We start from the raw sequence: 23,370 nt of genomic DNA on the forward strand, positions 1-23,370 counted from the left end.
CAAAGCAATATCTGCCAAGCCTAAAAAAACACAAATACATGCTGCAACTGTCAGCTGTTAGAAAGCCTATAGATTTGTAGCTAGTTATAAAATCTTCTATTTCAGTATTCAGTGGCAATGCTAATTGATGATGCTAACTACTAGCATTGGGGAAACGTTGAGAAGAGAATTAATTTGCACCAGTGACAGCGCTTTTGTCTTGAGAAACTCACTTTCTATTGATGATGGCCCAAAAATATCTGATCAAAACATTGTTTTGACTTTATTTCTGGAAAGACTATTTTTAAGAACAAGAGGACTCAGTAAATGATTGTCCACTTTGTCAAAAAAAGGTCTCTCTCTAAACTTGATTATGCATGTCTCAATAATTTTATTTCCACTTTCCTTTGATTATTAAATTTTTAAGAAACTTTCCACAGTTTTTGTTCAGGGAACAAATAATTTACCTTAAAAAATTATGTCAGCTTAACATTGCTGTGCAGTATATCATCATACCAGTCATACCTCTCTATGGTAAACCTTGACTTTTTAACTTTGTGTCTGTTTCCTTTTCTTTTCACAAACAAGTTTTTGCAGGAGAATATTTGCTAAAGGATGGGTATCAATCTGAATAGATGAATAAACTGCAATTCAATGACCTAATATGTATGTGGTAAATCCACATGCTAATATATATTTAAACTCTTAAATTATGTTTAAAAAAATAAACACCATAGCTCTTTAATGTTATTTTTTGAACTCAGTTATCTATTATTATTAAATATAGAAATATATAATTGATTTGAAGTTTTTTGAACACACAATATGCACATTCAATCGCTTAAAATTTTGAGTTTTTGTCATGAATTAGTTGTTTCATACAAAATAAATAAGAATGATTATACTGATATCTATTTTAATGCTTTCTTCTTCCTCAATTTTTATTGCTATCATTTTTTTTTAATTTGGTTGTAGCAGCTGATTTGAGTGATTATTTTATAAATCTGAACTTTTGTGATATATTTTTTTCACTGATTTGCAATTATTCATTTCCGATTAATGTACTGTCATTTAATAAGTTCCTATGCATGTTTTTTTTCCTTCCAAGTCAAACATTTATAGAACTTGTGGATATATTTGGGACTGAAATGAGCTTTTGAGGATTTTATAAAATTGTTTTAAGTTTTCATGAGTGTATTTTATGTTTACTGCATCCCAGAAGTTAATGATCTTTTATATTTTTGTTACTGCTTTTACTTATTTCAATAAGCTCAAGTTTCCATATCAGAGTTGCATCTTTCCTCTGATTAAAAACTTTATTTATCAGAGACTTTATGGTTCTAAGCAGCTTTTGATTTCATTATTATCTTCTGAATTTTTTGATTTATGCAGCTTCTTGAGATCATAAAACATAAATGTGTGTCTTTTTCGAGTATGTATTAATATATTATGGTGTAAATGAGTAGTTTTAAGCTCTCATAGCCTAGGTTTCTACATTTTTATAGCAATTCCTTCATATTTTTGTGTATCCAATGTGCAATAATTTGTACTAAACCACTTTTGTGTTCCATAACTAAAAAGGAAGCTCCTTTTGCTATCTAAATCTGATTTCTTATAACTAAGCGAATTTGGGAATTACTAATTATCACATTTGTGATATGAAAATGAAATTTCACTTGTCCTGTGAGACAACTATGACTGTGCCAATCAATAACTGAAAGAATACTAGTTGTTTCCTTGGCAATCACTGTATTAACCTGACTATAAGATATGTTGGCATATTAGACCATCCCATTTTGAATGAAATCAGTTGCGTAAAAATGTGGTAGAGACTTTTTAAGAGGAAGACAAAATATGGTTATAACAGCTCCAGCTTTATTGCTATAATTTATGTGCATATTTGCATTTAAATTATGGGAATTGAAATAAAAATTTAATTATTCCCCCCCCCCTCCCCCCAAGAGCTTTATTTTTCAATTAGCATCTACCCGAGGATTCCTTTTTCTATCACAAGAAGTTACCCAAGACCCCTTGCAGTGTCCATGGTTGATGAGCCAATATAAATGTACATGTAACTGGATTTTTTCTATAATATCCTGTAAATTTCTGTGCTCAAACAAGCTCATATCCTCTATATGGTTTAATTACATTTGGCAAATTTTTACTACCTACTTAGGCTTCAGGTTTTATTTGCTGTATGAAAAAACTATATCTAATGAACTCTCTTAAATTAAAGTTGAAGAGTCACAAAGGTTGAAAAGCTCACGAAAGAAAGATGACTAAAAATATTAGATGCTCATGTATTTGATTAATGAGTATATTAGTCATGTGTAGTTGTACATGAGTATCCCGCTCAGAAATTCGGAGAAAATCTTATAGTCAGGTAAATAGAGTACTTTTCTGAGAATCATGGAAGCATTTAAAATAGTTGACTATTAAATTAAAAATATGGAATATAAGATAAAGAAAAGATTTTGTTTAATTATCACTTATAATTCTGAGATTGAATTTGTTTTCTTGGATCTGGGATGAATGCAAAGGGTTCAAACAAAACGTTATGTGCAATAACAATATGTAGTCACTCTTCTCCCCTTCCATATTCAAATCTGTTTCACGACTGTTTTCCGATAAGCAAAAATATTTATATATATAATGTGAATTATCACTTCAATGTATTTATACCAATATGTTTGAAGAACATTTATTTATTCGCACACATATAATAATGAAACATGATTTTTCCATTGATTGAAAGTCCTCTTGGTGACTGCTTTGTTAATTTATGTAAATTATAAAGAGTGTGCTATATATCTTTCAGAAAATATAATTTAAAAAAAAATCAAAAATTTTTTTTATTATATTATCTTCCACTATATATGCTCAACTATTAATGCATCACATTGTTATTTTTATTTGAAATATTTTTGAGATGAGTTTTTTTATGGTAAGTGTATACAGTGGAACTTCGGTTTATGAGCATAATGCGTTCCATGATCCAAAACACTTGAATATAATTTTATAATGAAGGCTTCTTCCATAAAATTTATGGAATGATTCAAAAAAAGAGCAGGGGGCTTGAAATACCTGCTTGCATTAATTAACACAAAACAAAAAGGTGAGACTTGCAATAGCTAAAATAACCGGTTGAGTTGTTTGCTTTTGAATTTGAAAGACAGATGGCAGCATTTCATAACAGTCACTCCTCAGAAACACATTTCATGTTAGGTAACACAACACATCCACAGCTAGGGTTACCAGACATCCTCTTTTTTTTTATGTCATTTCAATTTTTCTCCCTTTTTACCTCTTTTTCAGGTTTCCGGCACTGTTTTTCTTTCTTTTTCATTGACATGAATGTTTTGTGGGTTTTTTCCATTGACCAATAGCCATCAAGATTCCCAGTTTTTTTTTTTTTTTAGTACTGTTTTAGTTAGGGAAATTTATTGGTCAGAATAGTGCCGCCATCTGTCAGGTAAACGTACTAAGTAACGTTACTAAGGGTGCGCGCAGGCATCGTCTTTTCTCAGCTTTTGAATCTAATAACTCCACAGCACATTCCAAATGCACCAATTTATTACGAGTTCCTCAGAGGGATGTTTTACAATCTGCATGTGTGGTTTAGTTTTTGTAGTTGCAGTATTCTTTCATTAGTTAGTGCTAAGAATGCTACTCTTGTAATCAATGGTGTCAAAACAAATGGGCCCAAGTCAAACAAGTGCCCTAAACCATTGAAATTTTTCACTCATACGCAATTATTATTTTTATTTTCTCTTTCATTAAAATAAGAAAAGCCTAGCCCCTGAACTGGTTAAGACAGTAGTGATTACGTGACGCTCAACAGGCAACACGAATGTGCACAGCTTAATCTAGAAAGCTTTCGTACGCTCACTTGTGTTGTGAGAAACATAGTTTATCGAGTCAAATCTGTCTAAATTTTCTGCCCGTCTTGCAAAACACTATTTGCTCGTAATCCTGAGTTTTACTGTGTATGAATGATATATTGAAGAACCATAAATGTTTGTTTACTCCTATTAAACATTTGCAAAAACATTTTCAAGAATTTTTGAATGCAAGAAAATCTTAACTTTTCTTTTATAATAATTCATTTACTTGTTTTAAGTATCATTATAGTTGTACAATTTTGCATTGCACATCAATATTTAACATTGTCATTCTAAATAATGTCAATGAAGAAAAAATTCTGTAATTTAGAAGTAATAAACATTCAACACCTGCATTAAAAGTGTATTATGTAACAAGATATTAACTCGATATGAAATAAAAAATTTTGTTGATGAAAAATGTTATCAAATACAGTGAAACCTCTGCATAATAATCTTCATGCAAAGAAAGAAAATTGTTGTATGAGATTTATTATAAAATTAATCCTTTTGGGAAATCTCCCAGACCAATATATCATTATATACAAGATTATTATATAATATTGATACTCAATCACAAGAATATTGCCATACGGGAGTTTCATATATCTCAATAGACATTTGATTGATTTTGAATGATTTTTAAAGGAAGGTCAAAGGATGTGATGAATCTATTTGTAATTACATAATTATGATTCATATGTAAGATATATGTAAGACAGTTTCCAAATATTTAAATTTAATCAAAATTTTTAAATAAAGTTTCATTGGAAATTCACAATGTATATGTAACATGTAAATATTTAAATCCGAAATGATAAAAAAAGGAGAGAATGTGTGATAAAAGCTTTCTCGTGTTTTTAATGTCTAAAAATGTATAGTTATGAATGACCTTTTTTTTTTTTTGTTGATCTATGGGAATTTATCAGCTTTTGAAGTTCTTTTATCAGTTCATTTTTTTAATTAACGCAATTTTCTTCATTGTCTGTAAAATTATGCAAAAAGATAAATATAATCAGAGTTAGTTTAAAAATATGTAGGGAATAGAGTCTAGTGTTAAAATATGTAAAATAAGATTATTGATGTAAAGCTTGAAATTCAACATTGGTTAGGCAATGCACATTGTTTTGTTGTTTACCAGTTGTTTGAATTTATTATTATTTTGATAGTTCTCTCTCAAATGCACTAGAGTTGCCTTTAACAGAAAAAAATTGTCCAGAACACTTTATTATTGTTGTTGTTATTGATATTATTATAAAACTAGAGGGAAGCAAAAACAAAATAGGCCTTTGTCTCTAAGATGTAATTCAGTGAGAGTTCCTTTGAGCATAACCAAATGTTAATAAAGATGGTATGTGTAATTGGATATGTGTATTCATCTATGGTTGTTACATTTTATCTAAAATTATCTAAAAACTATCACAAATATATCATATTAAAGCTATTACTACTACTTTACCACACAATGACTCCGGTCATATCGCCATACAGCAATTTACTACCGAACGAGTTGAGTTAGAAATGAAGGAGCATCAAATGAATGGGGTCGCCTCAGGTTCATTAGGGAAAAGACTGTTTCTTGTGTTCTTTGTCAGGATTGAACCTGCAGACCTGATAGCAACCTTTATGGTGGTGGTGGACAAGCGTCTTATCACTGTAACACTCTGACGCTGAATATTAGGGTTGGTCCAATTATTTGGTTAATGGGGTTGGTTTACTTGATAAATTCTTAATTATAGTTAAAAGTTTTAAAGTAATAAGTTAAGTTTTAAAGTTAATCAACTTAATCAATCCGATTGGAGTTTTTGTTAGAAGTTTATGATTTAACTTGATTTATTTGATGAAACCAATTTGAGAGAGATGTCTTAAATTATGTTCCAATACATAACATTTCAGATAAGTGGCCCTATTTAAAAATATTTGAATCAATATTTTGATCGAATTTCAACATGAGAAAATACAAGTGAATTGAACAAAAACTGGTGATGATTTCAGTTTCTAGTTGAGTTTGATGGGAGTTTTATAAGGCACACAAGACTCAAATTCATTGTCTCCATTGTGAACAGCTGTTTCTTATTCGTAGAAAATATCAGCTTTTTCCGCTCCCCAGTACCATTTCTGTGCAATTTCTAGGGAAACAACCATATAAAGATCAAAAGTAGTTACAGTGACTGAACTGAACAATGGATTTTCTAATAAACTACAAAGTTCCTGTGGGAGACCTCTCTTCTCCATTCAGAAATGAAGAAAATAGGATGCAAACAATCATGGGCCCCCACAAGTATGGGACTGACAGGGCTCCAGCCAGGGCCGCAACTAGATGCTTTATCACCCGGGGCAAGTGTGCATTTTGGCGCCCCTCTGTAATGTTGTAGGAGAGGTTTAAGAATAAAATTTGCACCCCCTGTGGTCCAGCACCCGGGGCACGAGACCCACCTGCGTCACCCCCCCCCCCCTCTAGTTGTGGCCCTGGCTCTAGCCCAATTATCACCATTTTTTGTTTTTTCATGCTATAAATTCACTATAAAATATCGAGTGGAGTGAGAAGTCTGGCTTGGGGGCCCTTCTCTAGGATGTTTGGGCCATGTAAACAATGCTCAATGCTGATTCCATATGTGTTAAATCGCCTCTGGCAAAAAAGCAACGCTCCTGTAGGAAAAGAAACCTTCTGACGGTAGAGCTTAAGGCCAATAAATGTAACAAAAGAAAAGGCTCTTTGCCAATTAAAATCTGTTGCTCCAGGCAAAGCAATGAAACTGACCAGATGGTGGTAGCAATTTATTTTTTAAATAACATGATCTTCACATATTCCCAAGGGATCAGCGTGATCTGTCCAGGGAATTTGTTAGTAGACATCCATGCCCTAACCGGGATTCGAACCCAGACCTGCACAGTGAGAAGCTAGTTCCCTAACCACTCGACTGCCAAGCGGCAAATTATAATGAAGAGATATCATTATAAACGAAGAGAGAGACTTGTCATTTGTGTTTTTTTTTTTTTTAAGTGGTTATATTTAAGTTTGGAGAAATTGTGGTGGCCGGTTCTCTTTGGTAAGTGTAGTGGCGTCATCTGTGGTGAAAATTGAGAAGGGGGATGTAATTGAATGTAAGAGCGTAGCTGGGGTAATTAGGGGTCTGGTCCCCCTCGAAATGTGAGAAAAGGGGAAAAAAAGATGGGCAAATCTATTGTTCTATCACTTTGGTCCCCCCCCCCCCCACGAACAAAATTTCTGGCTACGCCCCTGCGTGTAGGCAATCCTCTTTTCTCAGTTTTCGAATCTGGTTGACCCTAGAAACCTATAATTAGGGTTACCATACGTTCTCCTTTTTGATGTCATTTCAACGACGTAGAGATTTCGATACCACTCGATGTCGTTCGTCGTAGAAATGGCATACGTTTGTCGACTTAGAGAAATTTGGATAATTTCTCTAAGTCGGCAAATGGAAAGGTTGTAAAATAGAGTAAAACTATTTAAGAAAAGGAAGATATGTTGGCGTTTATTGAGTGAATACATTTTTACTATCGTTCACGTAAAAATTTCCGATGTCGGACCGGTATCGGTACGTTTCGGGAAATTCGCCTTTTCGTCCTCCTTTTCAGGTTTCGGGAATTATTATTTTTTTTTTCTTTGAAAATAATTTTTCCCCTTTTTTGAAACAAAATCTTCATTAACATGTGTGTTTTTGTGGAGGTTTTTTTTTCCATTGACGAATAGCACGACCTCCTAAATAACACTAGGAGGTCGTGCCAATAGCGGTCGAAATTCGCTGAATTTTTTTTTTACGCGGATCTGTTAGCCGGAAAAAATTATTGTTTTGTCCGATTTTATCAGTCAGAGTAGTGGTGCCATCTGTTGCGGAAATTAAGGAAAGTGATGTCACTAAGGGTGTTCCACTGAGCTGCAAGTAACTTTCCTTATAGCTCAGTGGGGTGCTCACGAAGGCGTCCTCCTATTTCAATTTTCCGAACTGGTAACCCTACCTAGCAAAGCGGCTCGAGATTTCATACAGCTTTGCTACCTAGAGAACAGAAAGTTCAATGGATTTTATGGCGCCATCTGTTGCAAAAGGAAGCAAGCCTACTGATCTCCCAACTCATGCGTGTTGACAGGTGCTGCCATTTATTTTTCAGTTTGACTTGTCAAAAAGCATGCCAAGGTTCTCAATTTTATTTGGAGATACTGCAAAAACGTTGGAACCTATTTGTTTAGAAATTAAGACAAATCTTTATTTTTCCTTGTCGTGAATATGCACCTTGCTTCATGTTTAGTCCCTGCCTTCATTAACTGAGCTGCGTCACAAAGCCAGTGGATAAATTGTAAACAATCGGTGCATGTGCTTGAGAAGTCCTTCGTAATTCAGTGGAGTAATCATGTTAATAAAACGAACATTTTACTTGAGAAACCTCATAAGACGCAAAACAAGTAAGCAAACATTTTTTCTTTATATGTTATTGAAATCTTTGAGAACCGCTAAATAGTTTATATGATAAATATGTGCGACCCCTGTTTAATGTTGATTGAGTGGTTAAAAGTATGAACCCCTTGACGAAGTTTGGTTACGCCACTGAACTGAAAGCCATCATGCACATTGAGGAAAAAGGATTGAAATTCAATCATTTGTAATTTACCTGAATTTTTTTTTAAAAAAAACAAGTAATTACATTAAAATAAGAAGTAGGTATCTAGTTGGGAACAGCTATTAATCCCTTTTTGCCAATGTGTTGGCGATTTTTTTTTCATTGGGGAGAAAAACGTCGGAAAGCGTGATGAGAAGTCGCCGACAGTGAAGCGGAATCATGATTTTGGACGTCATTCTTGCCAAAAAAAAAAAAATTGTTAACAAGGCTGATATTCAAAAATTTAATAAAAATGCGCAACCTGAGGTTAATTTTCCATAAGCTTGGTCAGCGCCAACGTGGCGACTTTTTTTGCACCAAAATTGGTAACGTTGATACTGTGGTAGTTAGTTTTGGCAACCTGTATGCACGATGCAATGTACAATGAAGAAAAAAATCCATTATATGCGACTTCTCGTCATGCTTTCAGACTTTTTTCTCACCAAAGAAGAAAATCGTAAATGCATTGCCAAAACGGGATTATATTGTAGTTGTTCCAATTTTTATTTTAGGATAAAGAGCTAATTTTAGATGTGCCCCCCAAGGGTGGGGTTGACAGAACTCCAGCCTGGGATAATTTTTATTTTGTTTTTTCACACTGTAAATTCACTATGGAAGGGCCAGTGAAAATCTCGCTCGAGGGCATATCAAAAATCCCAGCCTTAAGACAAGGTGCCTGAGTGGCATGGTGGTAAGATGCTCGTCTACCATCGTGTAGGTTGTTGTCAGGGTCTCGGGTTCGAACCCAAGGGAGGATATAGATAAGATATTTTCCCAAATGAACTCGAGGCGACCACCGATAGACAGTACCTTCACTTCCAACCCATCTCACTTATAGCAGTAAATTGTAATATAGCGATGTGGCCAGAGTTGGTGTTTGGTGAAGTAGCCTTAAGACAAGGCTTGACAAATACCAGGATGCCATGCAACTAAACAATAGGCATTTCTGGCTAAAATTTTCTTTGTGTAGTTACTAGATTTTTTGCAAACCGAGAGCAGCAGAAATTGTTTGAGATTTATAGCAGCGTATCTGCGAACATGAAAGAGGGTCATTATCTGCCCTTGAAAAAGTCATAAGAAGCATTATTTTGGACCTTTTTCTTCAGGTAAAAAATTCTTTGGCACCTAGATTTTTTTTTTTGCCCTGCTGTAGAATGTGTGGAGGGGACATGTCACTCCCAACACCCACTTTTTATATCAAGGTGGTACCCTAATAAAGCTTATCACTGCCTCATTATTTGTTTTGCTCATGGTTGTCTCGCACTACATTGTAGTAGCCCACTAAGCCCCATTTTGGAAAAAACCGCTTCTGTGCTCTTGTGCTCAAGCATCCACAGTATTGTGTAACATGGGGCTAAACATCTCAATAATTGATTAGGAAATAAAAATTGTTTATTTAAATTTCTAATGGGGTTCAAGCTGATCACTTATTGGTCTAAAACAGTGTTTCTCAACAACCAGACCATGACATCAATAGTACCGAAAAATAATGTTCCATGTTATAACAAATCTTACTGATTAAGGTGTCTGTAATAATTAGTTGGTCATTTTTAGTTATTAATTAATTATGTGAATGATGTGTAATTTAGAAAGTAAATAATTATTTACAGTGAAACCTCAATATAACGCTACTCTATGGACCAAGAAAAAATATCGTTGTAGAGGGATTATCATTATGTCCAGAGACAGCTGTTTAACATTAGAAAAAAAGGCATTTCCAAACAAGACTTGAAAAAATATAAAATATCGTTGTAGAGGAATTTATCGTTATATTGAGTATTGTTGTAGTGAAGTTTCACTGTATTACCTTAATTTTAATACACCCAATTGCTACCTCAAAAAGGTTAAGAACCACTGGTCTAAAGCACTCTCAGTAACCGCTAAAGATAAGCATGTTTATATCTTGTAACTTTCTTCTAGGCTGTAGCAACTACTGCTCTTCATCATTTACCAATGAAGAAGTTAGAAAAATACGAAGCAATCTCTTCTCGGAAGAAAAAGCACGGCAGCTGTCTTTGACAACAAGGATAGAAAAAATCAAAGTAGAATACCATGGGATTCCAAGGGATACTTCTCTCATGATGAACAAGAACTTGTCTACGCCTTACCACTGTGCCATGCGTAAGATACATCAGAAACTTTTTAAAGAAAGAAATAGTTTTATTATGAATTTGTATTAGCATTACATTGTAACAATATATTATTCTTATACAGGGTAATTCCATAATTCCCTTGCTGCAATTTTGCTGGCGAACTGTTGATTCTAGAGGCATACTTCCAATCAGAAAAATGTATCTAAATAATGTGTAGAACTCAGGTTATAACAACATTAGCAGGTTGTAAATAATTCATATTGCAAGGAGTTGCATTGTTATCAAAGTATAAAAATTGACTTTTTATGTGGACACCCTGTCCTAAAACAGAAATTTTTTGCCCTGTCTTGCGTGAGGCCAACAAAAGTTATTTTAATAACTCTACAGCCCTTTGTGTGCAACATGAATGACGTATATGCATTTTAAATGTTATTTGGATACAATTTCAGATTAGAAGTATGCTTTAGGATCAACGGTTTACCAGTAAAGTGCGGCAAGAGAGAATATGGAATCATTCTGTATAGGTAAATAAATTGTGTAAAACAAATTTTTCAAGTTAAAGAATGTAATTTGGGTGTCCTTGCTTTAGACAATTAATTGCTCAACTTATACAAATGACATAATTGTGTGCATTAAGTTGAGTTCAATATAGTGAGATAGAACTCTGCGATTTCTTCTTCGTAATAAAAATAATGAAACTACCCCTTAATTGTGAAATATATATTTTAAAAAATTAAAAAAATTTTGCCCCCATTCAGTTTGCACATTATGCCAATGCCAAACTGAGTTTGTTCATCTTTTTCATTCACAGCGAAGAAACACTATTTTCTTGCATCATAAAAACAATCATCTATATACATTGGCGTACGCAAAAGGGGGATTTGGGGTTCTAACACCCCCCCCCCCCTCGCAAGCCGAGATTATAGTGTTATTTCGCAAGAAAAACTTAAACCCCCCTGAGAAGGAAAAAAAATGAACCCCCCCTCTTTGAGAAAATTCTGCATACGCCTATGTCTATATACACACTTTATTATTTTTTTTCTTTCTCTACCAAAGCTGCTGCAATGGATAGGCTGATAATGTTTTCAACCAAACAATTGGGATGCATTAGAAACTCAATTTTAAAGTTGTTGCCCTGTCTCTCGTGAGCCCAACCAAAAGAATTACACGTTTCTAAATGCAATATTTGCTAAGACATTGGAATTAGAAATAGGAGAAAGTTAGGGAAAGAACAGCATAAAGTAACTGGCAACATTCCTTTCCCCTCATTTCAGAAGCGCCGACATGAAAACAGTTCCCCCCAGAAGGGGGGAACTGAAAGTTGCCAGCTGTCCCATATAAATGAAACTCTAACCTGTATGCAGGAGAGAAGGATTGCATTGTATGTATTTGAATTAATTATTTACGATATTTATTGGGTAGGGCATTCAAATAGCCTCAGTTCCCCACTCCAGTTTCGGCACCTATAATCCAGGGGATGATATTGCACACTTTGTGGGAGAGAGAACACTGAGTTAAACGAAAATTATACATATTCTGCAGTAATGCCATGATAATAAGTGTAGTTGAAAAAACCCTAAAGTTAATTTAGTTTATTTGGCACAATAAATAATACGGTGATCCTCTATTAGTTAGGATACTGCTGTCGCCATCTTCTGGATATTGAATGAACTTGTGGATTAGGATATCCAGTTTAGATACATGCAATTAATAGTTCATTAAGTCCACTAATAGTTCATTTGTGATGAAAGAATTGGCAGATTTAGAAAAACAGTCCTTTTTTCCAGAGGAATATTGTGGAGCAAAGGTGGCCAACCTTCAGCAAGTGTGCCACAAGTGCGGGGGGGGGGGTGGTCTTCATTATAAGTTTGGACCCTGGGCAAACATGAATTTTTAGGTATTAATGTAGTATTCTTTAAGGCAGAGATGATCGTGGGGGACATATGGGCTGTACCGAAAATGCAAAGAGCAGCCAATTTTGGACCCTGAAAATTTGTGGGGCCCCTGGCACATGCTTTATATACATATGTACATGTATTTATTCCTTCTCATTAGAAAGAATTTATCTGAGTGAGTTTGCATAAAGTGATGGCTACCTGTATTATGTTTAATAAATCTAATGGAATCAATGAGAAGACCCCCAAAGAATATTGATGGCCTAGTGTGAAACCTCTTCTTAAGTCACTTTGCTTCAATTTCTCAAGAGAAGCAAGAAATATTCACACTAATGCTACTGCTGGTATGAACTACAATATTTTCAATTTTAATGATGCATGGCACTTCGTTCATCAGTGATGATGAGCTTTGTCTGGTTGAGGAGATACAAGGTCTACTTTCGATAGACATAAAACCTTGTTTTCGGGAAAATGGAGATACAAGATTTTCACAGTTTGCCATTAATATGTTGAAAACTGTGATGTATGTCATAGTCCAATCTCTGTAAGAATTTAAAGGAAAGAACTCTTCTACATAAAAAAGAGTTACAGAACAATGCAAAATATTCTGCTTTGAGACGAGAAGGTGGTCTATTCTTGTTGATGGAAATTAGAATGGGTATTTTAAAGTATGGTGGATTCTGCTGAATATGTTGTCAATAGAATAAGCTGAAGCCACATATCAAGCAGGAAAAGTTCTCAAATTGGAAATATCTCTTTGTGGGAAAATGTTAGGACTGTGAAAATAATACTTCTTAAGTAGATAAACGTCTTTGGCAAAATCCAATGTATAACAATTTTTAAAATATTAATTCTCCCATAAATATTGCAGACTTCCATTGGTTTATTCATCTCTTACCTGTGGCTTTTTTTGATGCAATGTATATTATATACTTTTATTGGGAAAGGGAGTGCATTTTTGTCTCTTTTTTTTAATATTCTTAAATTCTTGCCTTAGTAATGTTGTCTTTTGGGTGTGTCCGGTCCTTCAATGTTCAATGTTTTTTGATTACTTTGCTGTTAGATATCCATGAGGTGCTTTGTCAGCAATCTGTAATAGCCGAAGTAAATGGCAAATTGTGGGATATGCATAGGCCTCTGACTGATGACTGCAAACTGAGATTTTTGAATTTTAGATCTGCTCCGGCACTTGTCAATAAGGTTTTGACATTTTGTTATCACTATTATTTTATATTACAGTATATTATATACATATGTTTCTGTCTTTGATTTCTGATAATTTTTTTATATTTGTGTGAAATATGACATTTTACATTCTAGTTTTTGTGTTGGGTACAGTTCATGCTTCTTAATGCGATCACATCAGGACTCTCGGTTTCTGATAATAACCAAATGATAAATAGATCCAAAAAAAGTCCTGTTTGTTGATAAGGTGACCATGTATCCCATTTAGTCGACAGGATGTATAGTAAATGTTTTTCTTTTCACATAATTGGTTGCAAAATGTTCAATCGTTCCATTTTTTTTTGTTTCATTCTAAAATGGAGCATTTTGGCTTTAAGCTAAAATACTGCATTTTTTTATTTAGCATTAGAATGAATTGTGACACTTATTATAATGTACGGTACATTCCCATGATACAGTTTCTCAGAGAAAAAATAAGTTTGGTTAAATCATAGCTTCAGAATTCGCAGAAAAAAACTTTTGACAAAAAAAACATGATAACATTATTCAAAGTTCTGATAACAAAACGAATTTTTTTCCACATTATGATATTGGTTTGTTCCATTCTTTGCAAAAGTGTAATACTACCCAAATGATAATACTATGATTATAATATGCAGCATCGACTGTATAAAATAAATATTTTCATGCAGTACTAAAAAAAACTGCATTTTTCACCTCAAACTCGTGAAGGGTGTTTCGCGGAGAGCATATATTACAAATGCAAGGGCCACAACAGTCAAATTGCCCAACGAGGTGGCTGAAAAAATTTGGTTCTAAAAAATATGAATTTCAAATATAGACCCCAGGGCCTTCTTGAAGTATTATGTCAGCCATTTTTGATTTCCCCCCCCCCCTCGTCGGCAAAACGTTGTCATCTCTGCTCTCCTACCTTCTATCACATATTGTTGGGATTAGAGACTGTATGCTGGGAGAGGGAAATAGAAGGAGGCCCCCCATTAAACGATCAAAAAATCTTTTTTTTTTTCAATGCAAAAAAAAATTTTTTTAACAAAATTTCGAAAGAAAATACCTTTATATGCTATTATAATCAATTTCTGTTAATTTCAATGCTATTCAAAAGCTAAGAACTCAAAATTTCTTTTTAAGAAATTCATTGTGCACCCTTTAAGCCATATAATGATGAATCCTTGGCCCGTGGACCAAATGTAGCCTGGGTCTGATGTGGCCAGCTGCTTCAAGCCTAATTTTGTAAAAATGAACTAAGCGCCACATTTAGATGACCCATGGCACAATTCCAGAGCATTTAAGCAGCCTGTGGCACATTTTCAGATCACTCAAGTAGGTCTGTGGCACATTTTTCAAATCACACAAGTAGAGAATCATGTGTCACCAAAATGTGAAAGCAATAAAAATTTTGCATTTGATTCTAGAATGAAAGACTCTACCCTTCCAAGCTCTGATCTGGGTCAATCAGAATCGCTGTGAAGAAAATATGTACAAGAAACATTTTGATTATTTACCGTTGTTAAGATTTAATCTTGGAAAAAATTAATTTTTTTATGACTATTGATTTTTTTTTTCTTTTTGCCTCTGAATTTTGACACAGAAATAGTCAAACTTCTGAGTATTTTGAATTTTTTCACTGTTTTCTTAACATGAGCCCATAAAACGTGCTTGGAACAACAAGTTCCTTAGGAACATGCCTGTCTTTTCTTTTTTTCCAACCATGCACAAACTGGTTATGGCTGCATTTTCTCAGCTTTTTACCATAAAAGACTTGAGGTAGTGTTTCTCAAACAGCATATTATAGCTCTTTTAGGGGGGCATCACTTTTTTTTATCAAAGTGAGTTGTCAACATTGGTGTGTGCCTGCTTGGTGCTTTGAAATGATTCTTTGTTAAACTATTCTGCGGAGAGCCAAAGTTAGACATTGACTAGGGCAAGAGTGCCACAGGTGAGAAAAGTTTCACTCTTCTCTAAATCAGTGGTTCTCTGTCTGTTTGATTGTACCAAAAAAAGAGATGGGTCTGCAAGAGCAACTGATTCATTGCTTGTCTCATAACTTGTCATGTAGTCCACATTATGCACAAGCTCAGCAAACCACTCAAGAAGCAGGGATAGTGAGAACTCAACTTCATTAATCTTATTGAAGTGGAGAAAAATAATTGAATTAGTTATTCACTTTCACAGTAAAATGTCGTTAATGTGAAATCAGAGGGACCAAATAAATGGTTTTCTGTTGACTGAATTTCATGCCATTCAGTAAAATAATGTATAAATATTAAGGGGACCAAATAGTTGTCCTGTGGCTGCCATGGTTAACATAAAGTGGTACAGTAGAACCTCATTATAACGGGCAGTTAAAAAGAAATTGCAATAATAATAAAGGATGCTTATTTTTATCTAACAAGCTTAAAACAACTCATTTTAAGTATTTATAAAAATAAATAATTTTTATCTTTTATCTCAGGTTTTTTGGCGAAGTTGTAGCATGCTTCTAGGTCTTACCATCGAAAGGGCTTTCAAAAACGAATTCTTTATTGAACTACACAGCTGGCCAAAACCTAAAAGTGAGTTTTAATTATTTTTTGTTTGAGTAGTTAGTGATGAATTCCTGTGTATCTGTGCCCATCATTGTTTTGCCGTGTAACTCTATAATAAATTTCTACCCATAAAGGCTTGCATGTTGTCATAAGTAGAGCAGCCAGACGTCCTGGTTTTTGTTATTAAATTTACTGTCCAAAAAAAAAAACTTTCGGGTTGCATATTAATCCCAGTTTTTATTTGCGCGATCAAAGCTTGAATGCAATGGAATCATTTTCAAACACAGTCAGTCCTGCTTAATTGGGTTTAACAAATAAAATCCTCTGCAACTGAAATTTCTCACATGAAGACAATGTTAAAGGTTCCCACTTAATAGAATATCAAATTTTCCCTGCTTAATCAAATATTAAGATTCACACGACAACTGTAAATGTATATTAACCACTATGTACTTGACATCTTTATTAGATAAAACATTTGAAAATTCTGACAAATATATTGCCAGTTAAGACAAAAAACTAGACTTTGGGGGCATATAGTTTCTAAGCTGTCTTCTATACGTACATTTAATTATTTTATTTTTTGTTCTCTGCAGAGCTAATAGAGGATGCTAACATTTTCAATGAAAGTAAAAATTTGAAATAATCTGTTCAAATGCCATAGCTTTATGAAATATCTTGAAATTAGAAAAATGATTGTGAAAAGAAAGGATTTCTGTTTGTGCAACTAATTAAACACTTAAAGTACAATAAAAAAATCCCTCTAGTGTAGAAGCAGTGTGACAGTATTTTCATAATACATTCTAAGTTTGCAATTTTGTACGGTAATGCCCCCCCCCCCGAAAAAAAGGTTTCTAAAATGTCCCGTTTTTATTAATGGATTCAGTGTTTTGTCTTGGTTTTTGATTTGGAATTCCGGGATTTGTATCGATTTCTCAGAAACCTCATCTGGCCACCCTAGCCATAAGGAAACAGATATGGAGTGGAATTATTATGTCAAATATTCATCAGATATAAAATATATATGTATTTCTTGGTTTTTTTTGTTTTAGTTGAAAGTGGGAGCTATTGTTATGACGCCGATATCAAAGTTCCAGATTGGAAGCCTACCCCAGTAAGTACAGGTTATTAGATCTGTCTTACACCATCACCCTTTTGACTTACTTGTTTTTGATAGTCCCATCTGAAGAATAAGACAATGCTAATGACATCCTGATATACCATTGTCACTACTTATATACACCATCACTTTAGGGTGAAAAAATCTTTTCTCTGTTGTTTAAAACCATTGAACAGTCCTGTTTGAACAAAATATACAAGGTGGACAAGAAGCCCTGAATACATTTTAAAAATTAATAACAAACCTACCAATTGATATAAAGAGGTGCAGTTTCTACTAAAATACTTATCATGACTGGGAGTTCTTTTTATAAATTTAAAAAAAAAAGTTATAATTTCACTCCCAGGTGATGCTGCAAAACGAAAAACTTGACATAGCAAACACAAAAGTGCATAATAATTAATGTTTATGATGATTTGCATCATACATGACAACTGTATTTCAACATAAGCATCCTTCCCCCTGTTCAGATGTAACCCGAGCTGAAATGAGTGCTCATATTGAAATATAATAGTTTTATGGGAAGTAAATTTTTTCAAATGTCATGTTTTTTTTTGCATTATGTCAAGTTTTTAATTTTACAGTGCCACTTGTGAGTGAAATTTAAACTTTTTTTTTAAATTTATGAACAAAAGAAAAGGTAGGCCATGGTAAGTATTTTAGTGCAAACCACACATCTTTTTTTGTTGCGACTTTAGAAAATATCTCAAAAAAATCGTGCATGTTGCATTCAACTTTATATTTTTCAATTTTTTTTTAGAAATTGGTCTTTTATTTTTCAATAGAAAGAATTGAGAGCATTGACAGTTATGCTGTGGAAAATAGGTGCTCAGGATTTGCATTTTGAGAGGCTTGATGTCAGCGAATCTTTTGCTGTAAAAATGTTTGAACACAATAGGCAAGCTTTTTTTCATTAAATTCTTTGAGTATAGCATTTGTCCAAGGATGATATCACTCTCCGCTATCCATATGAAAGTTTTAACAGCTCACTGATGCGAAGATATTTTTGGAAAGAGAAATTTCAACTGCCTGTGCGGGGAATTGAACCAATGTCCTTTCACTTTTGGGGTGAACGCACTAGACTACAAAGGCAACAAATATCTCAATCTTTCCTTTGAGCTTGTGTGCACTGAACGGGACCATACATGGATGATTGGAGCTAACTCAGGCCAAAGTTCTCAATTGCTGACACACACACACTGCTATCAGATGGCGACTTATCTGAGAATGATGTCACTCTCCAATATCTATACGGAGGTTTTTAACAGGACCGATGGCCATGTACAGTCCCGTTCAGTGCAGTCTAGGGTGTTCACTCAGAAAGTGAAAGAACGTGGGTTCTATTCCCCCAAGGGCAGTTGAATTTTCTGTCTTTCCAAAAATACATCTTTGCATCAGCCAGCTGTTAAAAACCTTTGTATAGCATTTGTGTTAGTGATCTTGTTTAAATGTCAATGATACTGCAAACCTTGGAAACTTTAGGACTGTGGAGAGGGGGGTGCAACTTTGGAACCAGCAGATTACTTTCGGCTTTTTCAAATTTCCAACCAATGCCATGCTTTTTATCGGTTCACTGCTATAGATAAAGCGCATGGCATTGGCTGAAAATTTGAAAGTTGAAAATAATCCCCTGTCCCAAAGTTGTACCCCTAGTCTCAGAGGTACCCTGGTTTATGGTACATAAATAAAATTTAATTTTAAAATGCCCATGAGATAGTTGTGATTTTATTCTTGTTTAAGAACAAGTACAAGCATTGTAAATACTTGTATTAAACATTTCATCACTGTGCATCATAGAGTATTAAATATCAGTATTGTGCAAGTGAATTTTTATATTTTTTTAATGTATTAGGTTCAAGAAACAGCAAATTCCAGCGATAGCCTCTCAGAACGATGATGGAATAATTACTTTGTACAGGGTTGATGATCATGTTGACATTAGTTATGGACCAATGATTGGAAGCACAAAGTTTCTTGGTTCGACTCAAGTAACTGCGGTGAGTGCTTTTCTTGAAAAAAGATCAGAATGGATCAAAAAGCACTACATTTAACATGATTTTTGTCCTTGGTTAGCAGACCACATTTTCTTGGCTTACTACTAAAAAAGACTAAATACAGCAATTTTATGCTTTAAATTTTGTTTTTATGCTCAGGAGATCAATATTTGTGAATTGTCCATTCACTACTGGCCGACTGGAATATTGAAAATGAAAAAAAAAATAACTTTTTTGCACTGATAATTTTAAAAACTGTAAGTTCTAGAATATAAGTAATGTAACTAGATTCTTAATAGAAAATAAAATTTAAGTTAAAATAATATTTTTAATTTAAAAAATGTGATTTCTATCTTTATTACCTTATACTTCATCTTCACGTTTTAGCTCCCAAAAGTAATTGCCATGATATTTTTGATATGTTCTTCCTTATATAGATGCTCCAAGTTGAGAATTCTTTGGTGAAGGTGCTCTTTTGGACAAGCACCCCCAAGCTTTCTTTTCAAGAACTTTTCAAAGAATGTGGAATAATTTAATTGCAGTAAAGAATGTGGAATACAAAGAACTTTTTTTTTTTAGAAAAGTCAAAGACAGATAAAAAGGTGTAGGATATCTCTGTTAACGTGCTTAACAGCTTCCTTGATAATTTCTGGACCAAAAACATCTTGAGCTTATGGAGAAACGTAAAAAATCTGTACAAAAATGGAATTTACAATTTTTTCTCCAAATGGGACAATGCAGATTCTATGCTCATCTCGAAAAATGAAAAGAAAGCATGGGTGCTTAGTGTTTACTCAAAAAAAAAAAAACACCTTCACTACACACAAAGAATTCTTGACTTGGAGCATCTATACTAGGGAGAATATATTGAAAATAGGGATTACTTTTGAGAGCTAAAAACGGGAAGATGAAGTGTATAAAGGATCAAAAATGGAAAAAGTTCCATTATTTTTGCAATTTGAAATTTAATTTTCTGTTAAAGGGCTAGGCATGTGACTTATATTCTAAAACTTATTTACAGTTTTTAAAATTATTATCCTCGTGAAAAGGTCTTTTTTTTTTTTTTCACTTTTAATATTCCAGTCACCCAATGGTAAATGACCAATTCAGAAACATCAGTTCTCTCACCCCAGAAACAAAGTTTAAGGGGAATAATAACCTTTTTCATGATTATTCATGCCAAGCAAACACAGAAATGACAACTTTAACCCAAGAACAAAGAATTTTTTTTTGTTACATAGTATAATAAAGCACAAGTCTGACCTGGTGCATAGACACACACATTCACTGTTTGAGACCTAAAGAGTGAATTTTAACTTGATGGCTTTTTCATAGCTGCTAACTTTAGAGAATCAGAATTAGAGAGGTTTTCGTGTGAATCCAAATTCCTTACAAAAATAAATATAAAAGACTTGAAAATATAATGTAGAGACTTTTCGTAGATAAAATTATTGGGATTTCTCCCCTTTGCAACAATGTGGCATCACGCAAACAAAGAAGTCTTCATCTGGCCCAGACAGACTTAACGAGACATATAGTAAAAACAGATAAGGTCGTATTGCCAATTTCAGATGTCAAAAGGCTAAATCGATGCTGCCTTTTTGGTGAATTTTGTCTTTTTAGGGATTAAAAAAGAAAGCAACTGGTTTTTTTCCAAGTAAATTCTTTGAGAATAATTTTTTCTCTAATAGTAGGAATACAATCGCGGTCAAAATTAGGGAGACTTAAGAATTTTTTGGGAGTCTGGAAGAGATGGAGTAGAAATTTGGGAGACTTGTCAGCTATGCTCTTTTGAGGTTGTTCGGTCTGGACAAAATATTTTTGGATCTTATAAGATCTGGTCTAGGTTTTTTTTCTTTAACTTCAAGTTCCATAATACTTGAGATGATGTATTACAGTAGAGTCCTGATTATCTAACCCTTATGCAGAACTGGAGGTAAGTTAGATAACTGAGAGGACATATCTTGGTGGAATTTCTAAGCATGCAAACATTAAACTATGAGTAGGCCTATAAATACCATGAATAGAGCAGGGGGTGGCAGGGCCACAGTCAAGATTATTATCAGTGGGTGTGCCACTCTAAGGACTTTAACACTCAGACCATATGTCCTGTATGGGACACAAACGTTATCTCTGTTTCTGCAAAATATTATTCGACTGCCTTCTAAGTTTCATAAAAATGTTCAGTTTCCCACTCTTTTGAGTTCTAAATTGTTTTTATTTATTATCGCAAATGCAGACTGTGTGTATATCAGTAGGAGTTCATCTTACCTACACCATGTTGAGCATTGACACCGGAACCTGAGGACTCAGGGTTCTTGCCCCCCCCCCCCCAAAAAAAAAAATAAACCTTGTAATAGGGCTTAGCTATTGCCACCTCCCAAGAATTCATGGGTATACAATGAAATTATATCTAATAAAATAATAATATTTAAAAAAAATTTTAAATTAAGGAATATGTTGAATTGGAATTTGTTGTATCAATGTCCAGCTGTAAATCATTGTAACTTCAATAACAAAAGTAGTTTCATTAGTTACTGTATGAACATTGCTAAGTTCAGTGTTTTTACAAATCAATTTGATTTTAGGCTCATCAGTTGGACATCAATACTGGCTATAGATTTCAGGGGTTGTCAATACCAAAGCAGCTTCCAGTAAGTATCTGTGACAAAAACATCAGCTTAAAGCATGATATAAAAAATGTCAAACAAATTAAATAAATGTGTGAATGAAGAAGATGAATTTATATTCATTATAATTTGAATCAAGTTTGACTGATTCAAAAGACTGCAAACAAGTTTCTTTCTTTATTTGGGAAAATATTTTGTTTTTCATGGAACATTGACTTCAGTGATATTTATTTGTGTTCTTTCTCTCACAGTTGAACAGCTTTGCATTTTCTGTCCTTGCCGAGAGAGCCAAAAAACTAGTGAGTTCTGTGAATTTTAATTATAAATTTGTTATGAATCGTATTACTTTCAAAGTTCAAACTTCCTACTTTCTTTTCTATTTTCTCAGAGTAAATAATGCATTGCTAATTTCTCGAAATAAGTTAGTATGAAAGAAATATCATTCCCACAGTGAAAATATCACTTGAAAAGACTGTGCAAACAATGCAAGAACTTATTTTGAATTCAATACATTATAATTATTGTAATGAGCACTTAATTTTTTTTTCACATCAAATGTGAATATTTTGAGAAAAAAATGCTATTATGAGAGTCTGTTAGTCATACTGTAATTAGTCATATTGTAATTATTTTTTCAAATAACAAATTGATGGTTACTGATTGAAAAAAGTAAGAAAATTCCTGTCTTATTTATCATTTCAGATTTCAACTTCCTTCTCTTTTTTACTTTATTATAATTATTATTTTTTTCCTTTTCAGAATACTACCGGATTACAGAATTCGATTCAAGAAAGTACCTCAACAGAAGATAGAATAGAAGCAACCTCTGCCTGAATTTAAAAACAAAGAGAGAATTATTACTGTAAATAAATATCAAGTTTTATACACTTAATAATTTCAGTTAATTTTTAGTCTTTTTTTATATTATGTAATTATTTTCAAGTTAAGGATTCTTAATATCTGACAAGAAACAAAATTACAGGGTGGTTCAAAATTTCATGAAAAACTTGACGAAAGTAAAAAAATTGGTATTGATATGGAAAAAGTATGACTGTGAAAACGTCACTTGAAGGTGGCATGCCCAAAGCAGAATGTTTTGCATTGTTCTGAAACAAGCTCTTGGTTGATATGAAATGTTCTGCATTGAAAATTCCCTACACTCTGATGTCTGTTGGATGGGGAGCGGGGCACGTCTGGTAATATAAGTGAAAATTCCCATGATTGTGTTATTCCCACACAGAATAGCTTTTTCTTTTCATAAAATTGTTTTGTGAAATGGTTCTGCTACGTATGTGACAGATTTTGGCATATTCTGCTTAGGGGGGTGGTAACATTCTCTAGGTGAGCAAGTAGAGCTTTCTATCTTTAGGCAAAGACATATATGGAGGGGGGAGGCTGCACTCCTCTTCCCAAGCTGACCAAAAATTAGA

The 23,370-nt window shown here is 33.7% G+C and overlaps 1 protein-coding gene across 1 annotated transcript; it reads left to right on the forward strand.

Moving 5' to 3' along the window:
* The first annotated feature begins 7,799 nt into the window (after positions 1-7,799).
* mRpL39 (mitochondrial ribosomal protein L39) lies at positions 7,800-22,827 on the forward strand. The gene is made up of 10 exons (XM_089234163.1): positions 7,800-8,283; positions 10,398-10,598; positions 13,529-13,665; positions 16,124-16,223; positions 17,249-17,310; positions 18,102-18,214; positions 19,169-19,313; positions 21,899-21,964; positions 22,192-22,239; positions 22,700-22,827. The coding sequence occupies exons 1-10, from the start codon at positions 8,232-8,234 to the stop codon at positions 22,772-22,774; spliced, it is 999 nt and encodes a 332-aa protein (XP_089090289.1). The 5' UTR covers positions 7,800-8,231; the 3' UTR covers positions 22,775-22,827.
* Positions 22,828-23,370: the final 543 nt, after the last annotated feature.

The sequence above is a fragment of the Pholcus phalangioides genome, unplaced genomic scaffold, assembly GCF_987345545.1.
Source record: "Pholcus phalangioides strain wild (caught in Gottingen) unplaced genomic scaffold, Ppha-v1.0 ptg000001l_1, whole genome shotgun sequence".
Classification (NCBI taxonomy): Eukaryota; Metazoa; Arthropoda; class Arachnida; order Araneae; family Pholcidae; genus Pholcus; species Pholcus phalangioides.